The sequence below is a fragment of the Nilaparvata lugens genome, chromosome 6 (genome assembly GCF_014356525.2).
Source record: "Nilaparvata lugens isolate BPH chromosome 6, ASM1435652v1, whole genome shotgun sequence".
Lineage (NCBI taxonomy): Eukaryota > Metazoa > Arthropoda > Insecta > Hemiptera > Delphacidae > Nilaparvata > Nilaparvata lugens.
In genome coordinates, this window is record NC_052509.1 from 12,484,615 (window position 1) to 12,510,145 (window position 25,531).

Here is a 25,531-nt window from a genome sequence, read left to right on the forward strand (position 1 = left end):
CTTACAAAGTTGGATAAGCTGATGAGCATTCATCACCTGATGAAAATCGTACGGCCTGTTTTTGTGCCGCGAATGTCTGTCTGTACACATCTTCAAGGGCCGGTTTCCGAGCTCGGGATTTGGCTAAGTTCTAGACTTTAAACAGCTGGAGTCAGAAAATTGGCTTTCCGAAACGGGGCGTTGTCGTAGTCATTGTTTAAATTTTGAAACACTAGAAAATTGAACACAAAATGAAATAAAGAGAAAATAGTCTAAAGTTTCAGCTATTTCGAATTATTTGGGAATGTTTAATTTCGTCAAGAAAAACGTTTCCAATTTATAGAAGTGAGAAAATAAATATTATCATAAAAACTGCGACTACTATAACGTTTTGGAAAGCTAATTTTCTGACTCCGCCTGTTTAAAGTTTAGAAGTTAGCTAAATGTGATAAATAAATAAATAAATGTGATAAATCCCGAGCTCGGAAACCCGCCCTAAAACTTCCAAGCATAAAAATCAAACACTAGAACAAATCATGAAGTTATAACTATAGAAATGAGAGAATAAAAACTGCGACTACGTCCCGTTTTGGAAACCCAATTTTCTGACTCCGGCTGTTTAAAGTCTGGAAGTAAGCTGAAGCCCTAAATGTTCATTTATACTGTCTGTATTGATATATTATTTTAATGAGTATTAATAATATTTTTATTTTATTTCAGGCTTACGACGCCTACATAGAACAAGTGAAGAAAGAGCTTGAACAAGAATTGGAATCCCCCTCCACTGTCCCCATCATGAGACCACAAATCAAACAGCCCAAGTTCGTCGACAAGATCAGCCTCCGCAAACCGGAAGCCGCCGTCAAACCGGAACCGGAAGTGGCAGCCAAACCGGAAGTGACCTCGAAACCACCCACTTCCGACGAAGATCTCAGCAGTTTGAAGTCGGTATCGGAAGCTTCGAGTCTGGAAACCACAATAGAGAGCCCAGGGAAACGAGGTGATGGTTCTCTAGACGACCACCAGAGTTCGTTGAAGGTTGTGACGTCATCAACGTCCCCGGAGTCGGAGGGAAGTTTGAAAAATTTGGCGCCAAATATTGGGGAAACCGGAAGTGGAGGGGTGTCGTCTGCTACGTCACCTGGAAGTGTTTCAGAGGTTTTGGGACTGAAAAATGGGGGTTCAGTAGCTGAGGAACAAAATTTTGAAGATTTTTCTGCAAATTCGGGGTCAAAAGTTGAAAATATCATAACATCTGTGACTTCTCCACCTAAATCTGTAGAAATTTCGAAAAATTTGAGATCTGAAAATGGATATTCAGAATCTGGTGACGTTTTAGTAAAATTAGGACCAGGAAATGTGTTGGAAAAATCTGTTGGAGAAGTGGAAATTCTCAATGAAAATTGGGTGGGAGCGGCCGAGTTTTTCAAAAATAAAACTTTTGACTCCCCGATGACTGAACGGGTCAGGAAAACTCAGCATTACACTTTGGAAGAAAATCTGGGGAAAACTGTAGATGATGTGGAAAAATCCTCGGTGAAAACTGTAGATGATGTGGAAAAATCCTCGGTGAAAACTGATGTGGAAATTCTGTCATCCGTGGCTTCCAACCACTCGGGAAAATCGAACGGTGAAGAAACACTGTCAGAAGTTGAGGAAATTCTGAAGGAAAGCCGGGAAAACTCGGAAAGTGTTGAGAGCATTGTTGAACAGATTGAAGCGAAATCAGAAGAAGGGGAAGTGGTTGAAGAAATAGAAGAAAAAGAAGAAGAAGAGGAGGAGGAGGAAGAAGAAGAAGGGTCCAATGATACAGTAGATACAGAAAGAGTTGAAGATATACTTAGTGAGAAAAGCTCTAGTGAAAGTTTAGAGAATAATTTCGATAAACAAGATAATATTGACACTATTTTGAACAAATATGTTGATGATAATAATCGTTCAAACAAAGTGAACGATAATTTTTTGAAGGAAAGTTCAGTTGACGATATTTTGACTAGTGCTAACTCAGCTAGAAGTCCAGAATTGAAAGAAAATAGTGTAGTATCCGAACTGGAAGTAATTCCCGATGAATCATCTGATAAAGACTCGATAAAGACTGGTCAAAGTGCATTAGAAACTGAAGAAATAGCTGGTAGTGCCTTGAATAAGAGTTCCTTTAGTGTTAAAAGTGGTGCCTTAGAAGTAAATCCGTATGATTCTGCCGAAGATACGTTTGAAAGTGACATTGATGCTTCAGAAAACGAGTCGTCCATTCCAGAGTCGAAACATTCCAGTAATCTGAGCATTCCAGATATGTTTCCGTTGCCTGTAGAGGTTAGTGAAGGTCGTAGAAGTGTTGAAAAAAGTCTGAAAAGTGTTGAGGATGGTCTTAGAAGGGTTGAGAGAGGGTTTGAAAGTGTGAAAGATGGTCAAAAAGGGGTTGAAGATGATCGAAAACTTGTGGATGAAGATAGTGAGGGCGTTGAAGGGTCTAAAATACCCGTGGAAGATCTTAAAATGTCGCTAGAACATCATAGAATGTCTCCAAAAAGTTCTAAAATATCTCCTGACGGTTTTGAGAGCCTGGATGGTCATAAAACACATCTAGACGACCTTGAAATATCTCCAAAAAGTTCCAAAATGTCTCCTGACTGTCTTGAAAGTCGTGAAGGTCATAAAACACCTCTAGAAACCCTTAAAATGCCTCTAGAAAGTCATAAAATATCTCCCAAAGGTCATAAAAATGAGGAATTATTGTCAGAAGATATTGGAAAGTATTCTCAGTTGCAACTTCCTGATAGCACCAATTTATCATTAGATTTATCAGCTCTGGGTGGTTCAAACAGTTTTGTACATGATGAAACTTCTGTATCTAGCTTGAAGGATGATTTGATACGTGTTGCCAATTCTGTGATACGCGACGAGACTTCTGTTGCCGATTTGGACGAGAATCTGATACGTAACGAGACTTCTGTAGTTGCCAATTTGAATGAAAATCTGATACGCGTTGAGACTTCTGTTGCCAATTTAGAGGACAATCTGATACGCGATGAGACTTCTGTTGCAAATTTGGAGGACAATCTGATACGCGATGAGACTTCTGTTGCAAATTTGGGGGATGATTTGATACACAACGAAAAATCTCTTGGAAATCTGGTAAAAACAGCTGACGATGAATTTCCAACGGGTGAAGTTAGGGAAGAAGATGACCTCTCCGAAGTTAGTGAAGCACTGTCCTATAACAAGGAAGAAAACCTATCGAAAACTAGCTCCAGTACAGAATCTTCATCCGAGTTTACCGTGCAGAAAAAAGCGAAACTAGTCAGTTTGAATAGTTCGGATAGTGATGATAAATCGAACCAAGATTACGAAACAAGTTTTAAAGAGGATGAAGTGATAAAGGTGATATTAGTTGAGAAGGAGAAGATAGTGGGAAGAGGAGATGATAATCAGGGGTTCAAAAGGGTGAGAGAAGAGGAAGAAGTGGAGGAAGAGTATGGAGAAGAAGAAGAAGGTGAAGATGAAGGGAAGCTAGGAGAAGAGGGAGAAGAAGAAGAAGAGGGAGAAGTTGTTGAAGAGCTTGAAGGAGACGATGAAGAGAAAGAAGATGATATTCTGGTAGAAAATGTTGGAAAGAAAGAAGAAATTGGAAACAAAGATGAAAAAATCGACAAAATCACAGATAACATTCTTCTGAACTTGTTGAACGAATCTTTAACATTTTCCCCAAAAGTTTCAAGCACAACTCAGGAGTTCACCCACAGAGAAAACTGTGTCACTAACGAGAAAACACTCAACGGAGCCGTGGAAAATTTGAGATTTGATGAAAATAAGGAAAATGGAGAAGAAGAGGGGGAAGAGGACATAAAGGATGCGACGGATAGTGTGCTGAAAATCTATGGGAAGAAGATGGGTGGAAAGGGATTGGAGTTGAAGGATATGGAGACGAGTGGAGAAAAGGCTGGTGATGAGACTAGCAAAAATATACCAGGTTAGTAGAATTTCATTCTTTATTCATTCATCAAATTGATTCATTAATCTGTTTATTAATTCATGATTAATCATTCATTAATTTTTTTATTAATTCATGAATTCGTTGGTTGATACGTTTTGATATTAATTTTTAACTCATTAATAAAATAAATCAATTGATTGAAATTGAAAATATCTTTATTCTTCTTCTTAGAAAGTACAAACAATATACATATACAAACCTTTAAGGCTGTGCAAAGGCTAAAATTAAAATTTCTACTGGTGAAATTTTTCAAAGTTTTTCGATTTGTATACTATCAAGCTATCAAAATTCAAAAGTTTTCTCAGGAAAACATTTTTCTTCGATCATTACTTTTTGAGATATGAGCGCCTAAAGTTTAAATTTTTGTGCCAGAACATTTCAAGTTCGGTGAAAGATAAAACCATGAGATTTTAAGGATAGATTCTTCATGGTATTGTTGATCTAATAAAACAAAAATTTTCTGAAAAAGTTATTCAATTTACCAAAAATGACCAATAATAACTTTTAGTTGAGTTATTTCGGTCATTTTTGGTAAATTGAATAACTTTCTTAAAAATCAGAAGTACTAAATAAGATGGTAGATTTATTAGAAATTTCAGTTGATCAACTGCTAAAATATTATTATTATTATAGTACTAAATTATTTTTTAACATTTTCCAGAGTTCAATTCGCCATCAAAGGATTCATCTTTCGACTCAAACGATGGCTCTTGGCTGAAAGATGAAGCTGAAAATGAAGTAAGTCACTTTTCGTTTTTACTACTTTCTTTTTTCCTTCCTTTCTTCCATCTTCTTCTTCTTCACCGTTCTTCTTCTCCTCCCTTTTCTTCTTCTTCTCCATCTTCATGTCTTCATGTTTTCATTTCCTTTTCTCTATTCTTCTTTTTCCATTTGTGTTCTATTCGAAGCACTGGGCCGTTAGCCAGACGCGGTTGGCGCAATTCAAGAGATTTAAATAATTTTAGAGATTTTAAATTTGAGAGAGATTAGAGTGGGAGATGGTGTAAAAAATGTGAAGAGCGCGTGTTGCCGAGTGTCAACATCATAATAATTGGAGAGAGGAGCGAGTTGTGTCGAGGAGCTGTTTGCAACAAACTTAGGTAATGCCACTTCTCTAGCTTCTATGATACGGAAACCCCAACTTTGTATCTCGAGTTTTGAATGGTGTTTAGAATAAAACTCTGCGTCATTGAAGACAAAATCCTAATAGTCAATTGAAAATATTCTACAATAGAGTGCTGGGTGAGAGTGTATAGGTGCGTACAGACTTTCGCTCTGCTCCGCAACCGAACGTCTTCGAGGGCGAAGCGATGGAGGAACGAGGGCGGAGCGGGTTGGAGGCGCGTATATCTGTACGCAGCTTAAGAACGGCACAGTATGAGAGACCACCAGCGTCACATAGCAAAAACTACTATAGTGAGGTCCACGTTATAATGGCAGTGTTTGATTAGCAATGGTATTGCTATTCTTGTCTATCATTCAAAATAGATTTTGTCTATCTCCAAATTCTATAGGCCAGCCGCAAGGTTTGGATTCCATTAAAATCCATAATGTAAATTGCAAAGAATCGGATTGGATAAATTGTACATGCTCAAAGCTAATAGAGAACATCGTGTTAATATTTGGGTGTAATGATTGATCAACATTTGCGTTGGGATGTTCATATCAATAGTACATGTAACAAACTCAGACATTGGATAAGTAAATTCCGTAATATCAGCCAAGTTAGTAATAAAAAAATCTCAAGACTCATATATTTTGCCTACATTCAATCATTTCTGCAATATGGAATAAAAATTTGGGGTGGAACATACTCAAACCACTTGGAGAAACTTTTTGTAATTCAAAAACACATTATAAGAGCTATATTGGGAAAACCCAGACTCTATCCAAGTGAGTACCTGTTTAGTGAGCTAGATGTTTTAACTGTCAGGCAGCTTTACATAAAAAATTTAATCATCTACATAAATAAACATATGAATCTTTTCAACCTGCTTGTTTCACCGTATAACCTCCGTCCCTCATCTATTACCTTTCAAATTACAGATACTATTTTATCAATTTGTAGAAAACAATTTTTATATCAGGTATCAAAGCTCATCAATGTTATCCCTAACCATTTTATCACTAGTAAATTGAATAGTAAACTGCTAATTGAAATTCATACATGGATAATCTCGAACAATGTAATTTTGACAATGTAATTTCCTCATAGCTTAGTATAAAGACTTCTCATGTTTTTTATGTAATCTTCAACTATTCTTTACTTTCCCCTATGCCTTCACTCTGCTCTTTCTCTTCCCTTCCTCACTCACTTTTTCTTTTCCCTATTTCTTAATAATATCCCATTATTATTTTCATGTACTATTAAGCATTGAACACTCGGCCTCTGCGCTCAGGTTCCTCGAACCTTGCAGGGACTTCCCGTTTTAATATAGTTATGTATAATCCTATTAATGGTATTTTTTCTTTTTCATTTTATATTGTATTTTACTTTTTCATTTATAACCATTTTTGTCATTGTAATTATGTTTTTGGGACAAAATAAAGATTTGATTTGATTTGATTCAACAAAGCGGATAGCGCTATCTCTTTGTCGCTTTTCTCTGTTGCCAGATCGTCTTTTAACAATGTAGAATTAATAATTAATCAACAAAATATTACATCTTAACTATGAAAATTCATTATGAAATTATTGAAAAATATAATTTATTGCTTAATAAATCCTTTCTTTCTTTTTTCTTTATCCGGCGCTACAGCCCTAGGTGAGCCCTGGCCTCCTTCACAACACGCCTCCATTCTTCTCTGTTCATGGATCTTTTTTCCATCCTCTCACCCCCATCTTTCTCAGGTCATCCATCACTTGGTCCACCCAACTGTTCCTTGGCCTACCTTTTTTTCGTCTGCTTAATAGATTATAATTGATTATTTTAAACGAGAATGGACAGTTAATCTTACATCGATAAACCTGTACTAGTAGTTCTGTGAACAGTAGACCTCACGCAGTATTCTCATCTACAAGTACCTGATTGAATCTATAGACCTTATGGAAATACAGCAATAGACTGGCTTCTCCACACATCTGTGTAATCACTTGTCAGCTAATTTATGATGAATAATTTTATAGTCTATAGTTTTACTCTAATATTGGCGTATGAAGGAGGCTCCTTTTTCCTTCTATACTATCCTTGAAATGCAAAATTTCCAAAAACCTTGTATATAGGTCGACGCGCAATTAAAAAAGGAACATATCTGTCAAATTTCATTAAAATCTATTACCGCGTTTCGCCGTAAATGCGCAACATATAAACATTAATAGAAATGCCAAACCGTCGACTTGAATCTTAGACCTCACTTAGCTCGGTCAATCAGCTACCGTCTGTAGAAGGCATTGACTAGACAGAGGATCGGCAACGTTGTTCTCCTATCTTCCTCCACTGCCATTATAACGTGGACCTTACAATAAGTTCTTATTTCAATGTTTGTGTTACAAACTTGGTTTGCAATTTTCACAAACTGAAAGATATTACAAACTCTGCAAAATCTTATAGCCTGGCCCTCATGTTACTAGTTCCTCATTGGTAGATCCATACATTACTAGATCTTTATAATATAATGTTATCTTCAGATATGAATTATAATTTATTTACAAAGGCAACTTTCCACAAGTATTTAAAGCCCATGTGAAGATGAGGGAATGAATGATAATATACAGTACAAACGTTACTATTTATGATGATTTCATGAATGGATCAATAGAGAGATAATTCTATACTATATTTATTTATTTATTATATAAATCTATACTATATTGTATCAATCAAAACCACTAAAATCTTCAATAATCACCAGTTCTTCAATTTTGCTTACTGATTCCATTAATTTTATCGTCTCATTGCCATATGAAGTGAACTCATTCTCAGGGAAAATGTTAGTTATTCACATGATATGTTGACTTGTATAACAAAATTATTATAATAATCAATAATTATTATTAAACGAAAATCCAAATTAAATGTTGTAAATCACCCCGAAGACTTCTGCTACTGTCTGAATGCAACTTTCAATTTATTTTCATCTTTAGATTATAATAATCTATAATACGAGTATTGTAAAGGAAAGAATTGGCTTATACACGTTCAGGATAAGAAATTCATGAATGGCGCATCATCACGTCTGAACTACTCAATTGATTAACTTGAAATTTTGCATATAGATTCTTAGTTTACCGAGGTTGGTTATAGGCCTATTTTCAGTTTTTCAAGATTTCAATGGGTCAAGTTTGCAGTTTGTCAAGATTTAAAATAGACCCTTGCGAAGCACGGGTTACCTGCTTGTCCATAATATATTATAATAAAGTAAAGAATTGGCTTATACATGTAGGGGATAGGAAATTCACGAATGACGCATCATCACGTCTCAACTACTCAACTGATTAACGTGAAATTTTGCTTATAGATTCTTAATTTACCGAGGATGGTTATAGGCCTGTATTAAATACTTCAAGATTTCAGTAGGTCAAGTTTTCAGTTTGTCAAGATTTTAATCGGACCCTTGCAGAGTACAGTTAGTTTTGTATAATTTTAATTTTTAGTTTCCTAATTTTCAAGTTTTTTAAGCCAATGAATTTCTGTCTACTTTGTATCATGTGGTGATACAGAGCAGTTGTATGTGCGACGCCAGACGATGCTATGACGTCACAGGCGTCAGACAAGACCAGCGTCGCGACGCTATTATGACGTCAAATAACAACTATTACACATATCATCACTTCTAGACTGTCTGTCAAGTATCTACCAAATTATACACACCGGGCTCTCACTTCTTTTCTTCTAATCTATTTCTTTTTCTTCTTGTTCGTCTTCTACTTCTTCTTTTTTCTTTCATCTTCTTCTACTTCTTCTTATTCTTCTTCTACTCTGTCATCTTATTTTTATCATCTTCTGTCAATACTCGTTTTATTCCTTGCTTTTCTTCCCCAAATCTTCCTTTTAATCCTTCAACTCTATCAGTATCTGTTTAGAAAATTTATGTTTACTTAGTATTGATAGAATTTCAGGTGTATTCTCATTTCTATTCTGTATAACAAATATGTTCTACTCTTTGTTTCTAGAAGTTATCTACTCATCTACATATTCATTTTCTGTTCTGAATAATATGTAAATTGTTCATTTACTTCCATTATAATGTTGCGTCAGTATGCAATGGGTCTACAAAAAAAACCTCTTTCCCCAACTCCTCTTTCTCCTCATTCTGCTCTTCATCTTTTTTCTCTTTTCTGCATTCTTCTTCTTCTTTTTCTACTTTACATCTCCAACAAATCTTTCTTCTTACTCACATCATATAATATTTACCTTTTTTCTCTCTTTCTTCCCTCGCTCCATTCACACGTCACTAACTCTTATTATCCTTCTTCAACTCTTCTATCTTCATCCCCTTATTCTCTATAATTAGTTGGTAATTAGAAATTAGTATATTTGAAGTCGAAAGAATGATTTAATAGTACGATATAGGAACAGTGAAAATAATTTGGAAACCTGATAATAGAAATAGAAGTTAGTAAAAAATACATATTTGAAAATAAACATTGGAACAGTCTCTCAGAAATGAAGTAAGTCGTCATAAAGCCAGGGAGAGTAGGGTGGCATAGGTGGACTATAGGGGGGAGGGGTCAATCTCAAGTCAGCTGGGATCTGATAAAAATAGACGAAAGAGAGAGAAGGAAATAGAAGAAACTCAAGAAGAAGATGAAGCAGAAGAAAGGAGACAAAAATAGTGAGAATAAACTTAGTCCAATGCCATTTTGATCAATGAACGCCTACACACTTCTCTCATAACACTACGGCGTAAACTAATTTAGTGCAGTTTTGCTAGAAGACTGGCCGTTCGATTCCCGGCTAGGTCTGGCATTTTGGCATTTTATCGTGTTTAAACGACGGGGTTTGTGTCATTTATGTCAGGGTTTGTTGGTAGAATTTACCGGTTCGATTCCCGGCTAGGTTTGGCATTTTATCGGGCTTAAACGACAGAGTTTTGGGTTGATTCGTGTCAGGGTTTGTTGGTAGAATTTACCGGTTCGATTCCCGGCTAGGTTTGGCATTTTATCGGGCTTAAACGACAGAGTTTTGGGTTGATTCGTGTCAGGGTTTGTTGGTAGAATTTACCGGTTCGATTCCCGGCTAGGTTTGGCATTTCGTGGGGCTAAAAAGACTAGGTTTGTGTTGATTTGTGTCAGGGTTTCGGGGTATAACTGACCGGTTCGATTCCCGGCTAGGTTTGGCATTTTGTGGGGCTGAAAAGACGGGTTTGTGTTGATTTGTGTCAGGGGTCTGAAAAGTTGGGATTTTGTGGGTACAACTGACTGAGTAGATGCGACTCCTGGCCTGATTTGGCCTGATTATGTTTCAAATTTTGTAGGGTTGAAGTAGTTCCATGTTTAGTTTTTATTGGTAATAGTTTATGGTCTTGAAAACTTAGAAAAGTATACTGAGAAAAAATTGTTGAAAAGTAGGCCTGTAGAAAAGTGAACTATTTGTACGTTTAAAATGTTGAAAAGTGTTAGAACTTGAATACAGTATTGGAATAAATTTTGGTGATTGTGTAGTCTAAGCTATTATCATATTTGCTGTGAGAAGAATAAGCCTTAATTTGTGATAGAAAATCACAGACTCAGTGTTGTGGTATAGGATGACTTTTTCTAAAAACAGGAATTATATAGAAAAGCAATGGTAAGTTTTCAAAATGCAATTTATTTATAGATTCCCTCTCCATATCGCCCTAATTTCTACTTTCTACACTAGGCCTACTTCTATTTTCAGTTGCCTTCAAATCTCTTGTTATTGTTATTAATAGACACCAGAATCTGAACTAGTTTAGGCAATCATCTATATCTATATATAACCTATAACCGATGATAGCATAAATAAAATTGAGTATGATCTACATCTACAATATAATTACGTTATATACACAAAAGTATTTTCTAACTTTTATATTGTTTGCTGTATTCAGTAAATTAATAATTTTATTTATTCGAATGCAATAAATTTAATATAATAAAAAAGGTTTGAAACAAAATACTGGAGGCCGAAAACTACGTATATAGTTATAGCATGATACACTCGAGTAGGCTGAAATCTATATTGAGGTCCACGTTATAATGGCAGTGGAGAAAGATAGGAGAACAACGTTGCCGATCCTCTGTCTTGTCAAGCCTTCTATAGACGGTAGTTGATACAGGATTATTGATGTAATATTAACTGTTCATTCTTGTTTAAAATAATCAATTATATTTTATTAAGCAAGAAATTATATTTTTCAATAATTTCATGATAAGGATGAAATATTTTGTTAATTCTACATTGTTGAAAGACGATCTGGCAACAGAGTAAAGCGAGAAAGAGATAGCGCTATCCGCTTTGTTGAATGATAGACAAGGATAGCAATATCATAGCTAATCAAACACTGCCATTATAACGTGGACCTCACTATAGGTATAATGAGCCTAATAGGAAATAGTTACAAATAGTCGTTGTGTTGTTTTGAAATACAGTCATCGTTTTCTATAACAGTAGCAAATAGTTTAGTTCAGTTCCAGTTGTAATTATTTAGTACGGTAGCTCACATATTCTGAAAGGAAAAAGCTTGACATTGTTTGCGAATATTTGAAGTACGGTATCTAGAAAATTTGTGAATACTCAAATTTTGGATTAATCTTCAAAAACTAATGTTTGAATGTAGTCTTGGACTTAATTTAGTGAGTTAAATCAGTTTTTTAATTAGTTTTTAACAAATTATGTATGTGGAAGACGTAGTTTGAAAGGAGTCAGTTTGACTGTATTTGCGAATATTTGTGTTTGGAAAAAGTTTTTTGAATCGTCGAGTGATACCATCTTGAACGTAATTTTTTGAGTTTTATAAGTTGTTTTTTATTATTTCTTAGCAAATAAATTATGTGGAAGACGTAGTTTGAAAGGAACAAGTTTGACTGTACAGTATTTGCAAATATTTTAAAGGTTTGAACAATTTGTGAATACTCAAACCATGAATTAATCGTTAAATGCTAATGTCTGAATGTAGTCTTGGACTTAATTTAGTGAGTTTTATCAGTTTTTTAATTAGTTTTTAACAAATAATGTATGTGAAAGACGTAGTTTGACAGGAATAAGTTTTACATGACAGAATTTTCGAATATCTAGTGTGTTTGGACATCTTTTTAATACTCAAATTTTGGATTAATCTTCAAAAACTAATGTTTGAATGTAGTCTTGGACTTAATTTAGTGAGTTAAATCAGTTTTTTAATTAGTTTTTAACAAATTATGTATGTGGAAGACGTAGTTTGAAAGGAGTCAGTTTGACTGTATTTGCGAATATTTGTGTTTGGAAAAAGTTTTTTGAATCGTCGAGTGATACCATCTTGAACGTAATTTTTTGAGTTTTATAAGTTGTTTTTTATTATTTCTTAGCAAATAAATTATGTGGAAGACGTAGTTTGAAAGGAACAAGTTTGACTGTACAGTATTTGCAAATATTTTAAAGGTTTGAACAATTTGTGAATACTCAAACCATGAATTAATCGTTAAATGCTAATGTCGGAATGTAATCTTGGACTTAATTTAGTGAGTTTTATCAGTTTTTTAATTAGTTTTTAACAAATAATGTATGTGAAAGACGTAGTTTGACAGGAATAAGTTTTACATGACAGAATTTTCGAATATCTAGTGTGTTTGGACATCTTTTTAATACTAAAATCGTGAATTAATCGTCGAATACTAATGTCTGAATGTAGTCTTGGACTTAATTTAGTGAGTTTTGTAAGTCTTTTGATTATTTTTTGTTGAAAAATTTGTAGAAGACGTCGAAGGTTTTGTGAATTTTGAAAAGGATTTAAATATTTTGAAAAGTGAGTAGTTTGAAGACTGGTATTCTCGTTTTTAGTGCAATAAGTCTATAAGATTATTGATATTATTCTCTGAATTCTTTGACGACGGAGATGATACTGTGTTCATCGATACTAAAAATTTATTTGCCATCACAACAAGTTTTTATAACTTTTTTTCATGAAATTTCAATCCATGATGAAGATCATAATTAGATTGGGATATCTTGCGCTTCCCATTTTAATTTAACAACTTCTGGCAATGTTTTCGATAAACTACAAAAATATTTGTACGCTAAACTTGTCCATATTCATTTATTTATACATTGATACATAGGTTACAATACAATTCTCAACTATGAATGATTGGGAAAGGAACAACAGGGTTAAAGCCCAAAACTGTCCCTTTCCCAAATTTGGATTGAAATTGTCCACATATAGGTTATGTTTATGGCATTGTAGATTCTAATCTAATTCAATGAATAACCTTCAATGGTATTTCAATTCCCGTATATAGAAGGCTTGGAATTATGCTGAATACGCTTGTTGATAGAATACTATTGATCAATACTTTTGAGGAACCTCTGTCTTGTCAATGCCTTCTATAGACGGTAGCTGATACAGGTTTATTGATGTTACGAGATATATTAACTGTTCATTCTTGTTTAAAATAATCAATTATATTTTATCAAGCAAGAAATTATATTTTTCAATAATTTCATGATAAGGATGAAATATTTTGTTAATTCTACATTGTTGAAAGACGATCTGGCAACAGAGTAAAGCGAGAAAGAGATAGCGCTATCCGCTTTGTTGAATGATAGACAAGGATAGCAATATCATAGCTAATCAAACACTGCCATTATAACGTGGACCTCACTATAGGTATAATGAGCCTAATAGGAAATAGTTACAAATAGTCGTTGTGTTGTTTTGAAATACAGTCATCGTTTTCTATAACAGTAGCAAATAGTTTAGTTCAGTTTCAGTTGTAATTATTTAGTACGGCAGCTCACATATTCTGAAAGGAAAAAGCTTGACATTGTTTGCGAATATTTGAAGTACGGTATCTAGAAAATTTGTGAATACTCAAATTTTGGATTAATCTTCAAAAACTAATGTTTGAATGTAGTCTTGGACTTAATTTAGTGAGTTTAATCAGTTTTTTAATTAGTTTTTAACAAATTATGTATGTGGAAGACGTAGTTTGAAAGGAGTCAGTTTGACTGTATTTGCGAATATTTGTGTTTGGAAAAAGTTTTTTGAATCGTCGAGTGATACCGTCTTGAACGTAATTTTTTGAGTTTTATAAGTTGTTTTTATTATTTCTTAGCAAATAAATATGTGGAAGACGTAGTTTGAAAGGAACAAGTTTGACTGTACAATATTTGCAATTATTTTAAAGGTTTGAACAATTTGTGAATACTCAAACCATGAATTAATCGTTAAATGCTAATGTCTGAATGTAATCTTGGACTTAATTTAGTGAGTTTTATCAGTTTTTTTAATTAGTTTTTAACAAATAATGTATGTGAAAGACGTAGTTTGACAGGAATAAGTTTTACATGACAGAATTTTCGAATATCTAGTGTGTTTGGACATCTTTTTAATACTAAAATCGTGAATTAATCGTCGAATACTAATGTCTGAATGTAGTCTTGGACTTAATTTAGTGAGTTTTGTAAGTCTTTTGATTATTTTTTGTTGAAAAATTTGTAGAAGACGTCTAAGGTTTTGTGAATTTTGAAAAGGATTTAAATATTTTGAAAAGTGAGTAGTTTGAAGACTGGTATTCTCGTTTTTAGTGCAATAAGTCTATAAGATTATTGATATTATTCTCTGAATTCTTTGACGACGGAGATGATACTGTGTTCATCGATACTAAAAATTTATTTGCCATCACAACAAGTTTTTATAACTTTTTTTCATGAAATTTCAATCCATGATGAAGATCATAATTAGATTGGGATATCTTGCGCTTCCCATTTTAATTTAACAACTTCTGGCAATGTTTTCGATAAACTACAAAAATATTTGTACGCTAAACTTGTCCATATTCATTTATTTATACATTGATACATAGGTTACAATACAATTCTCAACTATGAATGATTGAGAAAGGAACAACAGGGTTAAAGCCCAAAACTGTCCCTTTCCCAAATTTGGATTGAAATTGTCCAAATATAAGATTAAATTAATATTAGATTCTAATATGAATGAATAACCTTCAATGGTATTTCAATTCCCGTATATAGAAGGCTTGGAATTATGCTGAATACGCTTGTTGATAGAATACTATTGATAAATACTTTTGAGGAAATTCTGTATCGTATTTCTAGGCTCAATATAGTTATTTTAAGTCTCACATTGTTCCATTGATGATCTGGAATGAATGGAATTTTCACTTTCTTTCAATTTCATGAGTCATCAGTTTTATAGATTGAAAATGTTGAAAGTAAACAAATTTTGGTCTGAAGCATCCTACAAAACAAATTATATTATATTCTCATCTATTGAATTTCCAATAACTTCTCACTTAGATGTAGGCCTAATAGGGCGTAATACATCTATAATTTAATGGAATTTTCATAATTTTTATTGATATTTTCTCAGAGATTCTCTATCATAGAGGTTTTTCTGCTCTTATTGGTTAGCCAGTTGGTTTTTCAACTCTTGTTCATTCTAATATTGTTCAACTCTTCTTCATTTGTGTGTGTATTTTTGTATTTTAAAATCATTTTTCATAATTTCATGCATGAGCCGAAAAACAAAATCTGTAAAGAACCAATGAAACATTGTGACTTTTCTGTAGCTTCACATACTTTAAGGTACGTGCAGACTCGAGCGCCTCGAACACGCGTATTTCTCTTATCATCAGCTGATCATGCTTATTAATTTATCTGCCCTTACTGTTTCTATACAAATACAGATATAATCAGCTGATAAAAAGTGAATTGCGCGTGTTTGTGGCGCTCACGTCTGTATGCAACCAGCAAGTGTACGCCTTCAGCGTAAGATCTTTCCAGATTTTGTTGGTGATGCATGACCAAGCGTGCACTTGCAAATATAGATATCCAATATGATCATACCCTTGAATGCCGTACTCTGGTTTTTTCTGAATATTGTTTTACATTAATTTGAATCCAATTTTTTATTTGTGCACTTTCAATGCTATATTAATCATTTTTATTCTTTCTTACTCATTTTTTGGTCATGCATGACCAAGCGTGCACTTGCAAATATATACATATCCAATATGATCATACCCTTAAATGCCGTACTCTGATTTTTTTCTGGGATTTTTCTCATCAATTTCAATCCAATTTTTGATTCGTGCATTTTCAATGCTGTATTAATCATTTTTATTCTTTTTTACTCATTCTTTGGACATGCATGTCCAAGCTTGCACTTGCAAACATACGTATCCAATGTGATCATACCCTCAAATGCCGTATTCTGAATTTTTTCTGGAATATTTTCACATCAATTTCAATCCAATTTTTCATTCGTGCATTTTCAATGATATATTAATAATTTTTTTCTTTTTTACTCATTTTTTTGGTCATGCATGACCAAGCGTGCACTTGCAAATATACTTATCCAATGTGATCATACCCTTTCTGGAATATTTTCACATCAATTTCAATCCAATTTTTGAATGTTGCATTTTGAATGCTGTATTTATCATTGTGCTTCTATTACTTTTACTAATTTTTTGTCTGTTTTTGCCCAGCTGGAGGGATTTTTTTCTATGTTTTAGTATTATCTTTCATTATTTGCATTAATTCTCATCTTTTCTCCTTTTTTCTCTAGTTGGAGGTGAGTGGAGGAGACAGTGAGGCATTCTGGCTGGCAGAGGGTGTAGGGGGAGACCTAGACATGGGTCTGGAGCACTCCTGCAAGGAAGCCAGGCAGTTGCAGCTGCAGAGGCTACAAATAGAGCAAGAGGTAACCATAACATTTATTATTTCATTATTTTAAAAATTGAAGGTTCAACACTCTCAGCTATCTTGTCTGATACCCTCCACCTTCGCAAAGATAGCGACTCAAAAAAGGTTGAAGAGCTCCAAGGTGAACATCAATCTTTCCGATTCAACCAATGCTTTTCACTTAAAGTGATAACTCACCGTAGAGTTCTTCAAATATTAGATATCAGCAAAGAATTATTTATAAGGTGACATTTATTTCAAACTGTAAGAATTCCGTTTGTGACTTTTTGTCTCTGTCATTCAATCTCAGCTGTTTACCATGCATGAAATCAAGCCGGTAAATAGCTGTTTGCAGAGCAAATAAACATATGATTCTCATTACAGCATACTCTACTGCAGTGGTTCTCAAAGTATGGGGCGCGACCCCCAAGGGGGGCGCGATGAATTCTCAGATGGGGGGGCACAAAGCTTTGTTGGAAAATTATTTAAATTTACTTCTGAAATAATTACGATAAGCCATCATTCTACTCTTAAAATTCTACTTAAAAATATTTTTATGAGAACTTGAATGGTTTGGCATGGATTCAAAACCCATTCAAATTCTCAATCAATGAGTGCTCCCTCAACATGATAGAAAATGAAAACCTCATTGATCTCCAAGGTGACTACTGCGCTTAAAATGAAGTTTGAAGAATATTCGCTCACATCCTTTTGGATTGGTCTGCAAAAGGAACACCCAATTTTGAGTCAAAAGGCATTGAAGATATTGACTCTATTTGCGACAACTTATTCGTGTGAAACTGGGTTTTCTTCTCTAGCCGCCATGAAAAGAAAATTTACATCAAGACTGGATGTGACCCAGGAACTTAGAGTAGCGTAATCAGAGCTGACACCTCTTTTCAACAAACTCTGTGCGATAAAACAAGCTCATCCTTCACATTGAAGCTCTTTTTATTGTTAATTGCTATGAGAAACAAAAGTAACAACTATGTACTATAGTAGCTATAGCACCTGAATAAATTATTATTGTTTTTATAGAATTTGTTATACGCTTATACATGTAGGGGGGCCCGGCTTACAGCTGAATTATGCAGATGGGCTCGAAGTGAAAAGTTTGAGAACCACTGCTCTACTGTAATGAAACCATATATGTTTTCTTTACAGTCGAATATGTTTCCTAATTCCGAAATAGGAACAGCAAAACTGCTACAAAAAAACCATCTTCAGCGCTCCAGGTGGAAGCTTTGTCAACTTCCACAAAATTCCTAATTCGGAATTCATAAACTAGGTTATGTTTATAGAATGCATGTAGTAACTTCAGCACAAGTAGGTAATGTCATAGAGAAACAATAGCATAAGTAAATATCCCATGGTATAGGGCGTTTATGTCGCAACTTTTACTGTTATCTCAAGCCGATAGTCCACGTAGTTTTTTCCCGTGAAGCTTTATGACGCTGGTAGTCTCTCATATTATGCCGTTCATACATTCTTACCGGTCAAAACAGTAAAAATAGACAAGAATCGACAGTAATCGGCTTGAGATAACAGTAGAAGTTGCGACATAAATGCCCTATACCAGGGCTCTCCAACCTACGGCCCGCGGGCCACATCCGGCCCGCGGATGGAATTTGTCCGGCCCGCCGAGAGTTATTGCAACAGATCTTTTAAAATATATATTTATACGCATTTTTGACAACTGTACAGTACTCTCCTCTTACAAGCCACTCCATTTCTTAATAAGTGTAGAATTAGCTGTAAAGAAGCAGCGATCAACCATTGCGAGACATTAGCAAATGGTTCAACAAGCAAATTCCACGTACATCCTTGTTTTTGGCCCACTAAGCCTCCCTAGAATTAACAATGTGGCCCTTGGATAAAAAAGGTTGGAGACCCCTGCCCTATACCATGGGATATCTACTTATGCTATTGTTTCTCTATGGTAATGTTCTCTATTTCTCAATTATTCTTCTTTACATTATTATGACAAAAAATAGTTTACGTTACTTGGACGTGAATGTCTTTTGCAGTGCTGAAATGAAATTCAGAACCATCATTCTCGCCTGTAAAAGGCCCCTTCCCGTCATTGTCACGTAAGATACTATTGTTGTATTTGACAATAATTTCATTATTAATTCTTCTGGAGTGGGCGTAGTCGAGTGATTTATTTTATATTCTATTAAAAATATTTTTCTTTGTTTTTCAGATCAAACAACTGCAACAAGTCCAAGACCAGATCCCGTCCTACTACTTCCTAAGGGAAATTCCCAACAAACCTCCTCCCCCGTACACCCCGCCCGGACAGGCGCGGGCAAAACTGGCCGCCGATCAGATCCCAACCGAACGCCACGAGATTCTGGAAATCGTCAACAATTTAACCGAATATATCTATACACAACATTCCCAGGGTAAGGACATACACACCCTGACTCCACCAAAGAACTTGATAGCTGGAGAGGACAGTTCCCAAGGGGTTTATAAGAGGTTCCTTTTTGATTTGACTAAACAGATAGTGTTTGAGAATAAGTACAAATTTGAGGAGGAAGATTCTAGGAGTCTGTTGCCTTGGGAGAAAATCGATTACAAACAGAGGTGTGTCGTTGCGAGGAGTCTGGACGAGTTGAAAGCTGTGACGTCACGTCGAGTGAAAGTTTTGTACGGCTTTGAGCCTCAAGTTAACCGTGAAAATTTGATTGTTCAGTGGTCGAAAAAACATAACAAGATTGACAAGTTTCTAGTGAATGAATTGCAGGAAGAGGAGTGTGAATGGACGGATTTTTCTAAGCAGGAGCTGTTGCTGAAGAATAAGGTGACAGCTGATTTGTTGGATCAGCTGATTGGGGAGACGGCTGACGTGGTGGGGCGAGCTTGGGCGAAGAAGGTGGAGAGAGGTAGTGGGGGTAACAAGACTTGATGATTGGGGGAGGTTTTAGAAAATAATGATTGTTGGAAGGTTTAGGGGATGAATTGACGAGGATTTTAGTATCTAGTGTTCAATTGATCATTAGGTGAGGTTTTAAAAATTGTTGGATTGTTGAGGGTACAAATATTAACAAGATTTTTAGTATTTTAAGTGTTCAATTAACATGTGAGAAATGTTTTGAAAGTTGTTGGATTGTTTATGGTACAAGATAACGAGGTTTTTAGGACTAAAAGTATACAATTGATGATTGAGAGAGGTTTTAAAAATTGTTGGATTGTTAGGGTACAAGATAACAAGGGTTTTAGGATTAAAAGTATGAAATTGATGATTTGGAGATGTTTTAAAAGTTGTTGGAAGGTTTAGGCGATGAATTAACGAGATATTTAGGATTTTGAGGACAAATTAACGAGGTTTTTAGTATCTAAATTGTTCAATCGATGTTTGGGTGATTGTTGGATTGTTTAGGGTACAAGATAACGAGGTTTTTAGGATTAAAAGTATGCAATTAATGATAGGGAGATGTTTTAAAAATTGTTGGGAGATTTGAGAGACAAGTTTACGAGGTTTTTCAGGATTTTAAAGAGTTCAAGTGATCTTGCTATTGAATTTATCATAGAGTAGCAGTAAGACTTTAGATTTTGAGAAGGGAAGTCGTATTAACGAAAAAGGTTCTTATAGAACTTGTCATGGTTTCAAGTGATCTAATTAATTTGAAGATAATGTGATGCAAGATAGAAAGGTTTAATAGTTTTGATGTTTAAGGTTTATATCAGTCTTAATTTTACATTCACAAAAAGAACTTGAGGTCTTACGCAACTGACAAACTATATTATCAATTGATATTGGACGCATTTATTCAATAAATTTATTGAAGTATCAATGAGAAATTTTGCTAGATTTAGGAATAAATTTTTCAAATAAAATTGTTCAATTTTGATCAGAAAATTAGACATTGATGCGGACTTATTCTCTTGAATGTATTCCAAACGCTGGTTAAATTTTAACCGTGATTAATTCCACAAGAACCAATCAAAGAAGTTTTTGAAAAGACGGCTTCTCTGATTATTGGTTCTCGTGGGATTAATCACGGTTAAAATTTAACCGGCTGTTGTGCAACTGGGCCCAATTCTCTCAAATGTATCACAGTGGTAGCTATAGCTCGCTATCAGATTTATAATAATATTTTTACAAATAGTAGTGAGTGAGAGGGGTTAATGGAAGGTAAATTGATGATAATTCTAGGGTGTTATAGGCTATTACATAGTATTGTGACAAATGTAAGGAATTAAAGTGAATTGAACTGCCTTATATGTACATTAAATAGTGATAAGAAATGTTGAATTAAGAATGTTTTTAGTACCTATTTTATAAGATTGCCTCGATAAATGTTTTAGTGTTATTTGTACAAAACCAATTAAATAAATATGCATTTTTTAATATTGAACTCGAGCAGTAACGATCGTGAATGAAATCAATCAATAATATTTATAAATACTATATCGTGAGGTCCACGTTATAATGGCAGTACTTGATTAAACATTGGTGCTGCTATCCTTGTCTATCATTCGACAAAGCAGATAGTGCTTTCAATAATGCCAGATCGTATTTTAACAATATAGAAATATAATTAACAAAATATTCAATCTCAATTATGAAAATGTATTACTCAATCATTAAAAAATATATTTTCTTGACGAATAAAATATAATTGATCATTTCAAACAAGAATGAACAGTTCATATTACATCAGATATCAGTATCAGCTACCCTCTATAGAAGGCGGAGAGTCGGCATCGCTGGTCTTCTATCTTCTCCATTGTCATTATAACGTGGACCTCACCATAGAATATGTTTCAGTTTCAAACAATATTTTCTACTTGACTATACACTGAACTGTTTTGTGATACTGAATGAACAAAGTTCTTCAATTTAAATAATGTGTCATGTTTTTAGTCTAAAACGATATATAGATCTAAGTAAAGTCAACATTGACAATACCTTATTCACTTCTATACAAGTAAGCTAATACTTTTTATAATATAAACTGTATAAATTTAATGCCTTTACACAATAAAACATGACAATTGTTAAGAACATGTTATTTTTAAGAATAATATCAATATTATAAGCACTTTATACTAGTTATTTATAAGAATAAATTTTTATTTGCTGTACCATAACTGAAGCAATATTGTATCTTATATTTTTTCTGATCTTTTATTAATAAACTAGGGCCATATGCTAACACTACGTTTAACGCTAAACCACGTTTACTTGTAGATATGGTTGCATTTATCATAATGTGTTTCATACGGGGTTTAAACGAACAGTTAACATTTCTCCGTTTAAGACTAGTATCTGCATACGGGCCTTAGATAATCACTACAATATTCTATGAATGTTAGTTTGAAGAAGTTATATTTTGTACCCTAAAACTTTTTGATTTTCATAATAACTGTTTTGTTTTTTTAACAATTTAAAAAATAAGCAAAAGTCTTGAAAATTTAACCTAAGGTTGAATAGGTACCAATTTATTCTTATTTTACAGCAAGTAATGTTTAAAACTGATGTTTAACCTTAAATTCAACACAAATTTATGGTTATAGTAAAATTTAAATTAATATTCTCACGCTTCTCAGCCTCCTTAATTAAATCTAAGTCTTGAAGTGATACAAATATGAATAAAGTCAACATTGGCAATACCTTATTCACTTCTATACAAGTAAGCTAATACTATTTATAATGTAAACTCTATAAATTTAATGCCTTTACACAATAAAACCTGACAATCTAAAGCAATTAAAAAGTGATATCAATGTACTTAAATCAATTAAATGTCAATTTATAAGGTTTTGCACTCAATTTTGATATATTTCCTGCTTTCCAAAAAAATTCTGTCCTGCTAAGCAGGAAACAATACTATTATTTTTTACGGGAGTGTTCATACATGAACAGACTGCTCACGTGTGAACACTTCCATAACAATTAATGGTGTTGATATCCTGGTTCCACCCAGAAAGGCAGAAATGTATAGGAAAGTAGGTGTTTTAGTGATAATCTTGTATCTTATTTAATAAGGAAAGCAACCACTGTATTTTTATAGACAGTATTTTATTGAACTGGTAGATTTTATAGCTGATAAATATTAAATAATTAATTTTTATAGCTGATAAATTTTAGCTGCATAAAATTATTTAGTATATCTTGTGAGAAGGATGATTCAAATGATGTGTGAGAAGATATGAATTTAAGCATAGATAAAAGATAGCATAAGAAGATATTCCATGGTACAGAGCGTTTAGGTTTCAATTTTCACTGTTAACTCAAGCCGATAGTCCTAGTAGTTGTATTTTGTGAAGCTATGCGACGCTGATAGTCTCTCATATTGTGCCGTTCTTACACTCTCACCCCAACAATACAGTAAAAATACACAGTAGTCGACAGTAATCAGCTTGATTCAACAAAAAGTCGGCTTGAAATTTGGAACATACACAACCTATACCATGGGATATGTTCTTGAGCTATTTTTCTCTATGATTTAAGGTTCGGTAAACTATAATTTATACAGTATTAGTATTATTGATATGAATTTTGTTAGAATTTTCTAGTATTGTTTTAGGATACTGTTTATGCTTGTAAAGTTGTATATTTTTTTCTATTAGTTTTGTTATTATTTTGTAATAGTCTGCTAGTTTTTACTGTATGTTGATAGTTGTAAGAGCTGCACTGAATGTATTTGAATGAAGTTGATTATTGTATTTATAAATGTACTTGAAGTTTATGAAAGAAATACACAATTTTGTAATAAATTTATGAGATATGTTTTATTTATAACCACAAATCAAGATCTTCAACATAGTATCATGATACCTACCGGTACCTTAATCCTTCAAGACTCTTTCAGTCGTTCGCATGAAAGTTGGATAAAATTTAACCGCTGTATAATGACATCATTAAAAATGATCAATTCTCCAATAACAAATGAACAAATCTAATGTCATTTTACGGTAGCTGAATTCAATTTAAATGAGACGTTTCGCTACAATACAGAGTGAGTTATTCACTGAATCATAAAATCTTACCTCTACTCACAGATCAGAAAAATCACTCATCTTCAAATGCTTATAACTCAAGAATTGCAGTGAATTTCGCCAATGTATAGTGACATATTATTGTTCCTCTCGTCAAGTACTATTATTCCTGAGAGGGTGAGCGATTTTAATTACTGACCATTTTTGCAAAAAATCCATGAAGCGTATGCGCTTTGAAACAGTAAAACATAAAATTTTCAAATGGTCTTATCTCCTGAACGGTAAGGAATTTTGCAAATACGATTCCAGATTCGTGTTTCTCGCATCAAATACCATAAGATCACGAAGTTTGAGTGATTTTTATTTTTCACAAAAGATGATGGAATCCATGGATCGTAAAATACACTGAAAAAAAAGTATCTCAGATTTTTGACTGAAATTTGTACTATAGATAAAGCTTGACCTGAGAAATGTCGGAGCCAAATTTGGCACCCACAGCTACTATACAGACTGAGTTATACAGCTCCAAACATGAAATTTTCAAATGGTCATATCTCCTGAACGGTAAGGAATTTTGCAAATCGGATTTCAGATTCGTGTTTCTCGCATCAAAAACCATAAGTTCACGGAGTTTAAGCGATTTTTTATTTTTCACAAAAAATTGATAAAAATCATGGACTAACCATCGTGAAACACACTGAAACAAAAAGTATCTCGGATTTGACTGAAATTTGTACCATAGATGAAGCTCTACATGAGAAATGTCGGAGCCAAATTTGGCACCTCCAGCTACTGAGTAAGTTATGCAGCTCCATATATAGAATTTGGACATTTTCAAACGACCATATTCAATGAACAGTAAGGAATTTTGCAAATCGGATTCCATATTCGTGTTTCTCGCATCAAAGAGCATAAGGTCAGGAAGTTTGAACGATTTTTATTTTTCACAAAAAATTGAGAAACACCATGGACTAACAACCATCGTGCGTTTTGAAACAGTAGTACCGGTAAGAAAAAAGTATCTCAGATTTGGCACCATAGATCAAGCTCTACCTGAGAAATTTCGGAGCCAAATTTGGCACCCACAGCTACTATACAGACTGAGTTATGCAGCTTCAAACATGAAATTTTCAAATGGTCATATCTCCTGAACGGTAAGGAATTTTGCAAGTCGGATTTCAGATTCGTGTTTTTCGCATCAAAAACCATAAGTTCAAAATCGTGAAACACACTGAAACAAAAAGTATCTCAGATTTGGCTGAAATTTGCATCATAGATCAAGCTCTACCTGAGAAATGTCGGTGCCAAATTTGGCACCCCTGGCGACTATACAGGGTGAGTTATGAAGCTACAAACATGAAATTTACAAATTTTCAAATGGTCATATCTCCTGAACGGTAAGGAATTTTGCAAATCGGATTCCAGATTCGTGTTTCTCGCATAAAAGAACATAAGGTCACGAAGTTTGAGCGATTTTTATTTTTCACAAAAAAATGTGAAACACCATGGTTCATGAAAAATGCAAATCTCCCAGATTTGTTTGATATCCGGGCTATGGATAGAGGTTGACCTAACAAGTGTTGTGCTATAATATGAGACGTTTCGCTACAATACAGGGTGAGTTATTCACTGAAACATAAAATCTTACCTCTACTCTCAGATCAGATAAATCACTCATCTTCAAATGCTTATAACTCGAGAATAGGAGTGAATTTGGCCAATGTGATGACATATTATTGTTCCTCTCGTCAAGTACTATCATTCCTGAGAGTTTGAGCTATTTTAATATTTGCAAAAA

The 25,531-nt window shown here is 34.0% G+C and overlaps 1 protein-coding gene across 4 annotated transcripts in view; it reads left to right on the forward strand.

Moving 5' to 3' along the window:
- LOC111054655 overlaps positions 1-23,515 on the forward strand; it is a 66,917-nt gene extending 43,402 nt beyond the window's left edge. For 2 of the 4 annotated variants that reach the window (XM_039430121.1, XM_039430122.1), the window contains 4 exons: positions 700-3,949; positions 4,635-4,711; positions 16,667-16,801; positions 18,986-23,515. In XM_039430121.1, coding sequence (XP_039286055.1) covers positions 700-3,949; positions 4,635-4,711; positions 16,667-16,801; positions 18,986-19,693 — 4,170 coding nt within the window. In that variant the 3' untranslated portion in view covers positions 19,694-23,515. The remainder of the gene's footprint in view (positions 1-699; positions 3,950-4,634; positions 4,712-16,666; positions 16,802-18,985) is intronic. The other 2 variants (XM_039430123.1, XM_039430124.1) reach the window with 2 other exon arrangements.
- The last annotated feature ends 2,016 nt before the right edge of the window (positions 23,516-25,531 follow it).